This window comes from Gadus macrocephalus, chromosome 2 (assembly GCF_031168955.1).
Source record: "Gadus macrocephalus chromosome 2, ASM3116895v1".
Lineage (NCBI taxonomy): Eukaryota > Metazoa > Chordata > Actinopteri > Gadiformes > Gadidae > Gadus > Gadus macrocephalus.
The window spans coordinates 13669923-13682776 of NC_082383.1; the positions used below are offsets into that span (position 1 = coordinate 13669923).

Below are 12854 nucleotides of genomic sequence, written 5' to 3' on the forward strand. Positions count from 1 at the left end.
CATGTGATAACACACACAAACACACACAAGCTTAGAACAATGGAATTGCATTGCAAGCAATGACTGCTGCATTTTTGGTGAGCATTGGAGAAAATAAAGAACTTGAACACACAACCTACTAAAAACATTAATGGAGCACATGAACATCGCAAACAAATTAGTAGCCTAATTTAAAACAGAAAAAAATAATCATCCATCAGAAACTTTATACAGCAAAGAGATCTTCTCGGCTGACTTCTGAGCATCTCCCGCCAGTACCATGGCCAGCACGATCAGCTGAGAGGATGACGTCACATCCACATGCTTCTTCTTCTTCTCAGGATTATTTTAAGAAGGTATTAGTTGTTTTTTTTACGAGACACATTGTTGATTATTTGTATTTATTTTTTATTTATTTTTTTACCGTTTCAATATTATTCAGTATTTCTGGCATTGAGTGCTTTCCACGTGATGCAGCATCGCGCACTCGTCGAGCCAGTGTTCAGATGGGCCCTCCATAACGCTTGCCGACTCCGTAGATTTGGGGTGCAGAGCTCTCCAGCGAGTTCTTTACCTCATTACATACGACAGGGGGCACTGGATCCTTAGAGATTTGTGCCCCTGCATTCTGCAATCCGATATTGTTTTCTTTCTTGTTTGTTCATTAATCACTTGAATACTGCCAGCCAGTGGCGGTGGGTCAATAGAGGGCTCAACACTCGAATATATCTGCCGACTATGAATCAACCATTACAAATACGAAATAAATCATCAAAAATAAATAGGCTAGAATTAATTTGCAATTGCTGAAATGTTGTAGGCCTATAGGATAGTGATGACAATACGACTCAATATCAGAATAATAACCATGGGACAAATAGCGATGGCTGCAGTGGAATGGCCATAAAGTAGAAACCATTCTGTCCAATCATCTGAATCTATCTGAATACCCCCCAACCATCATACATTGTTTTAGTTAATTTCCAAATGAATGTTCTTCTTGGTTATTTATTTCTCTCTGTGGAAATGTGTATAACGTAATCCACTTTAGTGTTTATGCCAAATAGTTTAATTGAATAGTTTAATTGATTCAAATCAGTTCATTAATAGGTAAAAAATAATTGTAGGAGTTTTTTTGGCTTCATATTGTGAGTGGTCCCGCAACCTTACAGTAGGCGGCGACTTCCTTCAAGACAATTAGAGGTAATATAGGCCTACAGGCACGTCTAATTGTTACGTTGGGGATGATCTCACACACACTGTCCTCGGAAAAGGTCTCTCTCGCATACTGTATGCAACGGAACGATTATACGGTAAGATAATGATTACAATGTTAATTTATAGGCCCTTATTGGCTATAAGGACCTCTTATCACTATGGGTCAACGTTTTTTACTTTAAAAGTTTATTTTTTAAATGCATTATCAATGGGTCCGATTAAAATGAAATGAAAGAAATTGGCCGAGATCACAAAAATAATATATTTCTAAAAACATTGTCAATTGCTGACAATTTTAAAAACAAAACTTAATGTAAGCTAGTGCACCCATATGGATACAGCCTGCAACCGAATAGCATTTTATCAAACTTTTTCCAATTGTTTTGTCTGCTTATTATTTCTTTGATCAGCGCAAGTCGGTTGGATCTCTAAACTCAGGTGGATGCAGATCCCGTGCACAGGTGGCGCTGACCCCCTGCATTGGTGCTTCGACCCCGAGCGGCGTCGTGTGTCGCTTGCGAACGACCGTACCCCCACTCCGTCGCCTTCACCCTCACACCCACCCGGAGCCATGGGCCGACCCAATCGCTTCAAGACCACCGTGACCGGCTCTAAATCCACTTTTGCCAACCGACACGTGGCGAGCGGACCGGTGGGGGTCAGGTGCAGCAACAATAGCAGTAGCGGGGGGAAGGTGGAGGGGTCCGAGCGTGGAGAAAGGGCATCGCTGGCCAGTGGGAGCCCGGGAAAGGTGCTCGTGACAGGTGGAGGGGGATACTTTGGCTTCAAGCTGGGAAGAGAACTCGCGAGCAGGGGGATGAAAGTCATCCTGCTGGATATACAAACGCCCCAAGCGGATCTTCCGGATGGAGCAGTGTTTTATGAGGTTGGTTGTGACGATAGATTTCGTAATATTGATTGAACAGTGTAAAAAAAAAAAAAAAAAAGAACTTTCGTTTATTACTTAAAGTTGACATATAGCCATACACATTAGATATGTAAGCCACTCTGAAATGTGTTGTTTATGTGAGATATAACGTTATTATAACTAATATTTGTTCAGAACATTATGTATTTTTTCACGTTTCAATAACATTTAACTATGTTTGGAAGAATTATGTCAATGCTATTTAAATGAACTTTTATTGATGTGTAATAGACTATTGGCTGTTTAAATAGCATACGTTTTATAGAAACTTGCTGTGTATGCTGTGATTGGTTAAATTACTAAATGTACTAATGAACTACTAAGGTTTTCCTTAAAATAGCTTCGGTGTGTCTTTATGAGGCTGTGTTTGTTTGTGTGTGTGTGTGTGTGTGTGTGTGTGTGTGTGTGTGTGTGTGTGTGTGTGTGTGTGTGTGTGTGTGTGTGTGTGTGTGTGTTTGTGTGTGTGTGTGTGTGTGTGTGTGTGTGTGTGTGTGTGTGTGTGTGTGTGTGTGTGTGTGTGTGTGTGTGTGTGTGTGTGTGCCAGTGCGTTTCCTTTGTGCACGTCCTGGTGTGTGTCTGTGTGTGGGTGTGTGTGCGTGTAGCCGGCCTTAACTCGCATTGGCTAATTCTGCGTTGTATTTACAATGAGCCGGGAGACAACTGTTGCTATGCCACGAGAGCTTTTATTTTGTGTGGGAGCACATTAATCTAAACGTCAGTGCTGTCTGTCTCACACTCACTATCTCTCCAGCAGGGCATCTCTCCGACTCGCGAGCATGTTAAATTACAACATCTGAATTAACATACCCACTAAACAAATGAAATTAAACAAAAATACAAAAATTGATTAAAGGAATAAAAGGATCCTTGGTGAAATATAACATAACTATAAATACACTGGTTACATGCGCTCCCATCCATGTGTGGGTGTGTGAGTGTGTGAGGGGGACCAATACCTTAGTGAACACCAGGACCAGGTGAATGATCCACCCCAAGCAGCAGGTGCTAAGTGCCTGGGGCGGGGCCCTGATTCAGGTTACCAGGGCCAGACCCCGTGCCACTGAGCAAATGGGATCATGTCTTGTATCCAGCTCTCACCTTAATTATACGACCCTCGATTCTAACGCACCAGGTACTTGAGCCACTTAATACACCTCACAACCTCACCTCCACCGCTCCACAAACAACCTGCTGTTATCAATAAAGTCAAATCATTTAGAGGAGGCTTTTTATTCCAAAGTGACCTCTGATATAATAGATATGATAAGAGGCTGGTATACAGGAATGGGGCATCTTGCTCAAGAACGACTAAAGGCCCACTCTTTCTCATAGTGGACACATGTCATGATTAAAGGGTGTCAAGACAAATATGTAAGCCTGGTTTTCCTTATATTAAGGGGCATCACATGTTGGCCATTAACAATAACCATGACTGTAGAAGAACATAAGGACAGTTCTTTTGTCACTTTCAGGGAGACATCCGGGACTATGGATCGCTCTTCAGGGCGTGTGAAGGAGTGGAGTGTGTCTTCCACACAGCCTCCTGCGGCATGTCTGGTCCAGAACAGGTTAGGGAGTAGCGATGTTGACTCACTATTCCAGGATATGAATGGATGTGGAGTTTTTATGATTTCTTATGATTGTTTTTACCTTCTTGTGACGAAGCTGAGGAAGGAACTCGTTGAATCCATCAACGTCAGCGGTACAAACAACATCATCAATGGTAAGAAATCAGACCAAACCAATCTTGTTTTCAACACACATCATATGATGATATATTGAACGTGAATTAATGGTTGCTGTTACACATTTATTGTTTCAGTATACGTTGCAATCTTGTGGGATTCATTTTTGCAGCAATCAAACAGATATAGAAATTAAACCTTGAAGAATATGCATAAGTGCAGTAAAAGCATCAAGCGGGGTACCAAAGTAAAAGCGTGTGGCCGCAGCATCATCTCCACAGGATAATTCATATTTGTGGCTGTATTTTCTCTCCTTGTGGCTTCACAATTACAATCATACGAATATGAATACCATTGCCTTCTCCAATTAATTGACCTTTCCATGTTTTCTAGTTTGCAAGGAGCGAGGCATCTCTCGGCTGGTGTACACGAGCACCATCAACGTGGCCTTCACGGGCCAGCCGATCGAGGACGGGGACGAGGAGTCCCAGCCCTGCGTCCCACTGAACATGGTGAGTGGGTGAGTCCCAGTACAACATCTATGGGTTTGCCTACTAGGCAAAATAATGCATCTAAACCGTGTGAGTATGCTTTCTATTTCAGTATTTAGACCACTACTCAAGAACCAAATCTATTGCAGACCAGATGGTCCGTGAGGCCAACGGATGCGGGCTAAAAGGTTGGGGTGCATGAAACCACCATGACGAAACTTTTTGAAACATGTGATATGTTATTATTGTAATCTTTTGACCGCTCAATTACACTCTACACTTCATGCGTCCATTTCCTTAAAAAAGTCATTTTCCCACAGGGTTTGTGTGAGCCATTACTTGGTTAGCGCAGTGTAAAAATACAACTGCAGCCCATTTAGAACCTACATCTGATAAAGAGCTAAGCTTGACTGGAGATGAATTGACTTTTTGGCGGTCTGCGCTTCATTCATGGGCTACAATTCATTACCCAGCAGCAACGCCAAAAGAGAACAGCTGTTAAGCCTTTATTTCCTTTCTTTGTGGCAACTCTATACCTACTCACTGACTAGTCTCGCTAATGTATTCAATTATTCTAAAAACCAGTAGACCGGGTTTCGTTCGGCTATATATACGCACACACACCAGTCTACTGTTCCAGCTTCGCCCGCTGAGGATATGCTATTCATGCATTATTTAAATACGGTGCATTAATTATTACACGATTTGTGACATAGGTCTTGGATATAACATCTAAAAGGGTTATATAAAACCCTCTCCGGAGCTGTATAGATTTCACCTGGTGTGTATGGATTTACAATCATCTGCCTTTACACCTTTCTGTGTGTTTTTGTGTGTGTGCCTAAGTGAACAGATATGTTTGAAGTTTTCTTAGTTGTTGGTAGTTGTTGGTTGAAAATGAAAGAAAACGTCAATGGTAAAATGACTTGTTCTGCGCACCTTTTGCTGGAAGTTGCTGTAGCAATGGTTAATGTACATATATGTAATATGCCTTTGCATTGACAAAGGATTGTCAATGGAGATCAAAAACGAATTTTAAAGAAAGTGGGTACTTTCCCAGAATTATCTGGTAAATGATCCACTGGTGGCCACTCAAATCTTTTTTATTCATTATGAAAATGTGGACGGTGAGCAGTCAAGTGCCGGAGTAACAGAGATCCGGAAGGGAGTCTAGTTGCTGAGGAGCTCTGTGAGATACTGAGGGCAAGGGCGTCAGGGATCTGGGACTCGGAATCTTGGCCATTTATTTCTGCTAATACTGGAGCCTATCCAGGGTTCTGCCGGGAACCCCTGATAGGAATGCAAACACATAACTTCCTGTTTCCCAATGTAGATTGAACAAATATTTCCGGTTAATAAAAGGGTTCATAAATTGTATTATTCTTCTCATTTATGTTGAACACAGGTGGCGGTCGCTTGAGAAGTTGCGCCTTGCGTTCCTCTGGCATCTATGGGCCCGGAGAGAGGAGACATTTCCACAGAATGATGGTGAAGAACCCACACAGATAAACGAAACAACAAAACAAATCAACAAGACACATTTCAACTCATGTCTTATTCTATCCCAGTTGACGATGGGCTGTGGTGGCAGAATGTAGGTCTGCCTGGAGAATGTACATTATTAATCAGACGTTGGCAGGTATCCAGTTGCTGTCTGTTCTTTCATCCCGGTCTGTTTTCTGGTTTTCTAGATGGATGGGGGCGGGGTTGGGGGGGGCGGGGGTTGAGGAGTGTAGGGTTTGGACCGTGATGGAGCCCCGGTTCTGCTTGTGTCTTGTTGTTTGAGGCCAATGACTTCTTGGTGGAAAATATAGACATGTGTTGTAATGAAATGTACAGATAGCCCTATTTTTACGCATACACCTCCACCTCTCCATCCCACATAAGACTTGTTATCAATCTCTACCCCTTCCCTCTCCTCTGTTTCGCATTAAGCTTTTGAGGAGACACTTTCATCCAAAGCGACTTACAGAGGATTCTAAATACATCTCATTAATGTAGCAGGGTTAGGAGTTCAGCGATTGACTATAGGTAGGTTGCATCGACATTGGGGGGAACCGAAACCAGTACCGTAAGGCTGGTAGTCGAACACCCTAGTCACCACTACATAATCCTCCTCTCCTCCACCTCCTTCTACTCTCTGCAGGAGAACCTGAGGCGTGGGTTGATAGGCTTCCAGTTCGGTGAGGCCCGGGCTAAAATGAACTGGGTGCATGTTGACAACCTGGTGATGGCGCACGTGCTGGCGGCTGAGGCTCTCACAGCCCAGAAACATGGCATAGCTGTGAGTGACTTTATGCACCTCAGCTGGCTGACCAAAACAACTGGGCCATACATTAAACACTACGGAAATATGTATGTGTGTATGAATGAATGAATGGATGATTCATCTTTATTTTCAGTGTTTTTTACAGTTTTGGGACCAATCCACTGCGAAATTATAAGACATTTTAAATCAAATATATATTATTCAAATAATAATGATCATAAACATTGGCCGTACTTGTAGTTATAGGTTGTTGTAACACATGTTGGCCTATTACCCTGAGAGGAATGCAAGGTTGGAGTGAGCTGTGTTAGTGTGTTTGTGTTTGCGTTTGCGCATTCATGCATGCGTGTTTGTGTTTTTATTGCCCACATTTAATGGACTGGATTTTTCATCCTCTTTCAGAGTGGCCAGGCCTATTTTATTAACGACGGCGTGTCAGTCAATGTGTTTGAGTGGCTTAATCCATTGGTAAGTAACTATTCACTCCTACTATTTAGTCATTGATAAGATGCTTTTACCAAAGTGGCTCACTGTGAATTTAGACACAGGTCATTGAGGGATAGGTAGGGGGTCATGATCTGTTGGATATCAGGATGCAGACTGCTGACCTTGGTGATCAAACACAATACCTTTTGGCTGGAAATCAAACACCCAACATAATCAACAAGCTGCTATCAAACTTTATCAGTATCAATGTATTATTGAGGAGTCATCATTTTGTTTTATGACATGTATCTGCCCTGTTATCGTTGCAGTATAAAATGTTTGGTCACAGAAGACCAATGGTACACCTGCCAGTTTCACTGGTCTATTGGATAGGTAACTACTTTCTTGATGACCTTGTTTGTTTGCCTGTGTGTTTGATTGTCTTTTTAGTTTTGATAAGTTCATTTACTTTTTTTGATATTTGTTTTTTATTATTAGTTTGTTATTTTTAAGCAAAACTGTAAGACATGTGTATTTCCCCCCTGTCAGCCACCATTCTGGAATACCTTCATCTAGCCCTGAGACCAATCGCTGAAACCCCGCTTCTCTTCACAAGAAATGAGGTGAATAGACTCATTCAAAGCCAAACACAACTACCGCACTAACAATGCCTAATTTTCTCTATTTATAAAGGTTCACATGTTGCAAAACACCCAATGTGCTTGTCTGTGTAAGGGACCATTGTTGTACTTATTGACACATTGATCTCAGGTGAAATCCGTTGGTCTGTCATACCTGCTCTATAACCCATCTAGTCAAGCAATCAAGAATAGACATACCACTGCTATTAACATTGAAAAGTGTGTGTTCTTCTATTTGTTGGTATGTGTGTGTGTATATTTGTGTGTGCGTGTGTGTGTGTGTGTGTGTGTATGTGTGTGTATGTGTGTGTGTGTGTGTGTGTGTGTGTGTGTGTGCGTCTGTCTATGCATGTGTGTGTGTGTGTGTTTGTGTTTGCATGCATGTGTCTGTGCATTTGTGTGGGTATGAGTGCACGCATGTGTACTTGCATCTTTGTGTGTATCTGTGCATGCCTGCATGTGTCACTGTGGGCACGTGTCTGAGTGGAGCTGAAGAGTTTTGATTAATCCCTCAGTCTCACAGCTTTCCTCTTCTTAATGCCAGACTCTCTCCCCCCCCTATCCTTTAATTATGCAGAATTCTAAACCCAATTAAACTATGGATAGATAGGGAGTAACTGTTTATGATCGTTAGGCGGTGATTGGGTTGGTCTCAGCTAATGAAATACCGCCTTTCCTAGGCGTCATGCAGATACAGATACATGAGGTATCGTAACAAGGGGTGGTATGACACGACTGTGGTGTAGCTTGACACTAAAACATTAACGGTAACATTTCTCAACACCCTAACAAGACCATATTAAAGGGACCTGGTTGGCGACAAAGCCTCGGAGGGCTTCATGAATGTGTGATGAGTGGGGAAACTATAGCTGGGACTGCTGGTCTGAACCGTGCGCAATGCGTTCTCTAAGACATCTCCTGGCTGTTTGCTAGGATATCACTGTTTGCAGCATGAATAAAATATAAACTTGCTTGGGCCACAACGGAAAGCTTGTGACGGACACGAAGGGTGTGAGACAACTTTGGCGGGCAACCGACTTTATCTGCCAAATTTGAATTCAGGCTCGAACTTATGCTCCTCTCCCGGGAAGGGCAAACAAACCAGTAAATTTATCAGCAAGGTAGAGACCGGACAGAAGTAACATATGCCCAAGCCAGTCAGACAGGCCAAGGTCCCGCCCCAGGGTGACCTGTGTCCTTGAGTATCTGGCCTGTCCACGGGCTTCCGCCAGTATGTGTTCACTTTCCATTCAGTCACCCAATCCTGAGACAGTAAGTAGATAGGCCTGACGACGGAGATGCTGCAAGGTGACGTGAGGGCATTTCTAAGCTGAAGGCCCATGGATTACAAATTCATTAAATTAATGAAATTGAAGGTGCTATGTGCTTGTAGAGGGGGCTTTTGTTTTCAGGAATTAATTAATGCTAAAGACGAAATAACCCTTTTATAATGTAAGGGTTGAAGAGGTTGAAATCCATGTAAAGGGTAACATTCTGAGGTTTGATTGATTAATGGGACTAGGGCTACAACTAAGGGTGGCTTTACACGACAACGCTCCCGGGTGAAACCGACAAAATATTTTATCAGATGTGCCTTTCGTTTAGACGGCGACAGCGTTTTTGGGGCTTAAAAACGCAAAAAAATGAACCCACCCTCCAGAGTGGAAATCTTGAAAACGCTCCACCGTCACGTTCCCGTCTAAAGGGTTGAAAACGCAAAAGTGTGCTCTGAGCTGCGCACGCTGGCTATCCTTGCCTACGCGTTGACGTCATACCCATGTGCAGTACAGCCAAACACCAACAAACATCAGAATCAACATTATTTTAATGGCCACACATACAGGAAATTAACATGTCGGATTATATCCATCAGTCGGAGATTCTATCTGCTTTTATAACTATCCAGGAGTCATTTCAGCAAATAAGCCGAGTAGTAACACACATAACAGAACATAGAAGGCGCATTAATTACCTAGGCATAGGGCAATTGTTTGACGCTCCAATTCTATTGTGCTGGTGGCTGGCGACCCACCCCATATGTCATTGCATAAATCAAAAAAAAGTGAGATCACTCTCCCATGGCCACTCCGCCGTTGAGTATCGACAGCCTGCCTATATTCTGCCCGGACTCCTTTCAGTTTGGATCCGATTTGGGTTTTGCATATAGCCTCCTTCTCATGGGGATATGCCGTCCCTCCAGGTATAGGATACTGACGCAGAAATTCGGTCCATATATCCACATATTTTGTCTGACAGGACTCCCAGTCCACTCCCTCTTGTGCCTTTGTGGCTTTGTAATCAACTGTTGTATGCAGCAATAGCTCAACCTCCTCGTCTGTCCAGACAAAGTTTTCTGTTCGCTTCTTTGCCATGTTTTGGTTTTCCGAATTTCGATTTTGCGCTAAGGAGAGAAGTAGAAGGACGTTTCAACGCATGCGCGCGCTCTTGGTGTTGTTGTATGGCAGTGCTTCACAGTACCACCTAGCCACCTGGCATGCATACTACATCAAATTTCACACATTTTTGCGTCCCCGTGTGCATGCAGATTTCCACCCAAAGTCGCTCGTCTAAACGCGAAATAAAAAGTGGGAACGCAACGCCACTTTTGCGGTTTGTGTTCAGATCGTTGTCGTGTAAAGCTAGCCTAACAGTTATTATCTCTTTAGATTAATCTATCTATATTAGTCTTTCCAGGGGCGTTGCGAGGTAGTGTGGGGGCCCCAAGCAAGAATTCTTAGGGGGCCGATTGTTGACGGGGGGGGGGGGGGGGGGTACGGAGCGATTGTTGACGAGGGGGGGGGGGGGGGGGGTGAAGACGTAGCCAATAGATTAACTTTTTTTTTTTTTTTTTTTTTTTGGGGGGGCCTTTTGGGGGCCCTAGTAGTGGCCCGGGGCCCCAAGCAATTGCCTGGTATGCCTAATGGGACGCGGCGCCTCTGAGTCTTTCATTGTGTTACCTTGCCTTTTATGCAGTTAAGAATTTTACGTAGTCATCCAAAAAACTGAAGCATTTAAAAATGTGTGTTATTTTTACTGATCATTCAAAGAGTTACATTTAAAAGGGCTAATATACCTGCGAATGGGCAATTAAAAAAACATTTGAATCGATCAAGGTTAATCAATGTTTTCAGCGCGACTTGTGGCCCCCAGATATCCCTCAGCTAATCCAGATCCATAAATCTCCCGTGACGCCAGGTGAGGAATGTCGCTGTGAGCCACACCTTCAAGATCGACAAGGCCCGCAGAGAGCTGGGCTTCTGCCCCAAGCAACACGACCTGGGGGAGTCCGTGGAGCACTACGTCAAGACCCAGACGCTGACCTCCGACCCCTGGGACCTCAGCCTCCGCTGGAAGTTCCCCGCCTCATCTCACACCTTCGTCCTCCTCCTCTTCATGCTGGGTCTCAGCTTGGTGCTGATTCTGATGTAGTGATGACAATCACAGACCACCAAACGATCAATAACACATGTTCAATGGCCAACGTCTCTCTATAGAGGAAACATGGCATCTGTGTAATCCATTTGAATTTAAAATGCCGAATTAGGGGATTCATTACATTTGGAGTTGTGGAGAGGAGGGATCCATTATTTAGTGTCCATTTATTTCAGGGAGTAGGTAGAAGGACTTGAAGTCGGTGGCAGTACGTTGACTTCATCTTTTGGAATGATGAGCTGCATTTTGTGATTTGTTGTGATCAGATTGGGCACATGCATCTCAAAATCATGGCTTTTGTTGTTATTGATGCATGTATCAATATGATTGAAACCATTTAGAAATCGATATGGATTTGCTTGAATTTGAATATTTTTGCAAACTAAATGTGAAAATGCTATGCCGATAACAGTAATCAAATGTTAATATCAATAAACATGTTAATTTGAATCCTTAATTCACTGTGTTTTTTTAATGTGATATGCATGCAACAGTGATAAACAATGTGTTATTGAATATAATAGTGATATTGGCATTTTATTATTAGCATAGTATCATCTCATGATATACAATTAATAAGCTGTTCAGTATAGTGTGTTAGAGCGATATAAGCTTCCTTCCAATGCGGGTTGATTGAGGGAGTTATTATATAATAGATATTGACGTTTTGTCCAAATTTCTATTCGACAACATGTTAAATTTGTATCCTGAAAAAATAACTGGCAGCGGTGGGATTCGAACCCACGCCATCGAAATGACTGGAGCCTAAATCCAGCGCCTTAGACCACTCGGCCACGCTACCACAACATGATATAATGATATTGTCAAATATTAAACATATAGCTATATACCATATAGTCGTTTAACTAATATTGGCACTTATCTAAATAATAATAGATAGTTTGAGTATATAATTATTTTATTAATTGTAGTAGGCCTACTAACTGTCATTATTATAAAATTGCTGTTTTAATTTAGTTTATGAAATTGTATTTCTTGGTTAATCATTAATGTACCTGTATTCATATTAACATGAATGCATTATGAAGGCCTTGTTTTCTGTTGGCGGGTCGCCACCGTGGATAGTTGCTATGCAATCGCTGAAAACACAGCTATCAAATTACGTCAGTTCTAGGTAACGTTGACATAACTAGAAAATGCATTTCCTGCAGAAAATTAGGTGAATGCTGTAGTGCAAAGTGAGGTTGAAAATATGTTTGAATAAGTCACATAGTTTAAGACGTAAAGAAATGTTTAAAGTCTTTAATCGAGTGAAGGGATTTGATGTTCAAAAGTCTAAATGAAGTAAACAATGTAGGCCTACACCAAAATGTAAATGGTTGGAAACAAATAAAATGACAGCTGAATGAAAAGCCCAAAGCATTGCTAAAAATGCAATATTGCCTCACATTCACCATTCACGCACACATTCACACACCGACAGCGGAGTCAACCATGCAAGGCGACAGCCAGCACGTCGGGAGCTAACAGTCAGGGTTAGGTGCCTTGCTCAAGGACACCTCGACACTCAGCTAGGAGGAGCCGGGGATCGAACCAACTACCAGCCAACCCGCTCTACCTCCTGAGCTACTGCCGCCCTAGTAAGTAGTAGTAGTATTAGTAGTCGCTGAAATAGTAGTAGCTGAAATAATAGTGGTACTAACTGCACAAACTATATGCCTTAAAGGTCCCATGGCATGAAAATCTCACATTATGAGGTTTTCTAACATTAATATGAGTCCCCCCAGCCTGCTTATCGTCCCCCCAGCCTATCTATCGTCCCCC

At 42.5% G+C, this 12854-nt stretch overlaps 1 protein-coding gene and 1 non-coding gene across 2 annotated transcripts; one reads left to right on the forward strand and one right to left on the reverse strand.

Moving 5' to 3' along the window:
- The first annotated feature begins 1227 nt into the window (after positions 1–1227).
- Positions 1228–11519, forward strand: sdr42e2 (short chain dehydrogenase/reductase family 42E, member 2). The gene is made up of 12 exons (XM_060042405.1): positions 1228–1292; positions 1608–2083; positions 3598–3693; positions 3791–3848; positions 4204–4322; positions 4414–4489; positions 5707–5789; positions 6448–6585; positions 6973–7038; positions 7326–7389; positions 7546–7619; positions 10833–11519. Exons 2-12 carry the CDS (start codon positions 1640–1642, stop codon positions 11064–11066), a joined length of 1452 nt encoding a protein of 483 aa, XP_059898388.1. The 5' UTR covers positions 1228–1292; positions 1608–1639; the 3' UTR covers positions 11067–11519.
- A 270-nt stretch (positions 11520–11789) lies between these two features.
- trnal-uag (transfer RNA leucine (anticodon UAG)) lies at positions 11790–11871 on the reverse strand. The gene has a single exon. It is a non-coding gene; the product is annotated as a tRNA-Leu (tRNA).
- Positions 11872–12854: the final 983 nt, after the last annotated feature.

Excerpts from the sequence above, each read along its gene's own strand:
- sdr42e2 (XM_060042405.1), top strand. The coding sequence starts at position 1,640 with ATGCAGATCCCGTGCACAGGTGGCGCTGACCCCCTGCATTGGTGCTTC. Across the intron at positions 7,039-7,325 it reads TTGAGTGGCTTAATCCATTG|TATAAAATGTTTGGTCACAG; the intron begins GTAAGTAACTAT and ends TTATCGTTGCAG. Across the intron at positions 7,390-7,545 it reads TTCACTGGTCTATTGGATAG|CCACCATTCTGGAATACCTT; the intron begins GTAACTACTTTC and ends CCCCCCTGTCAG.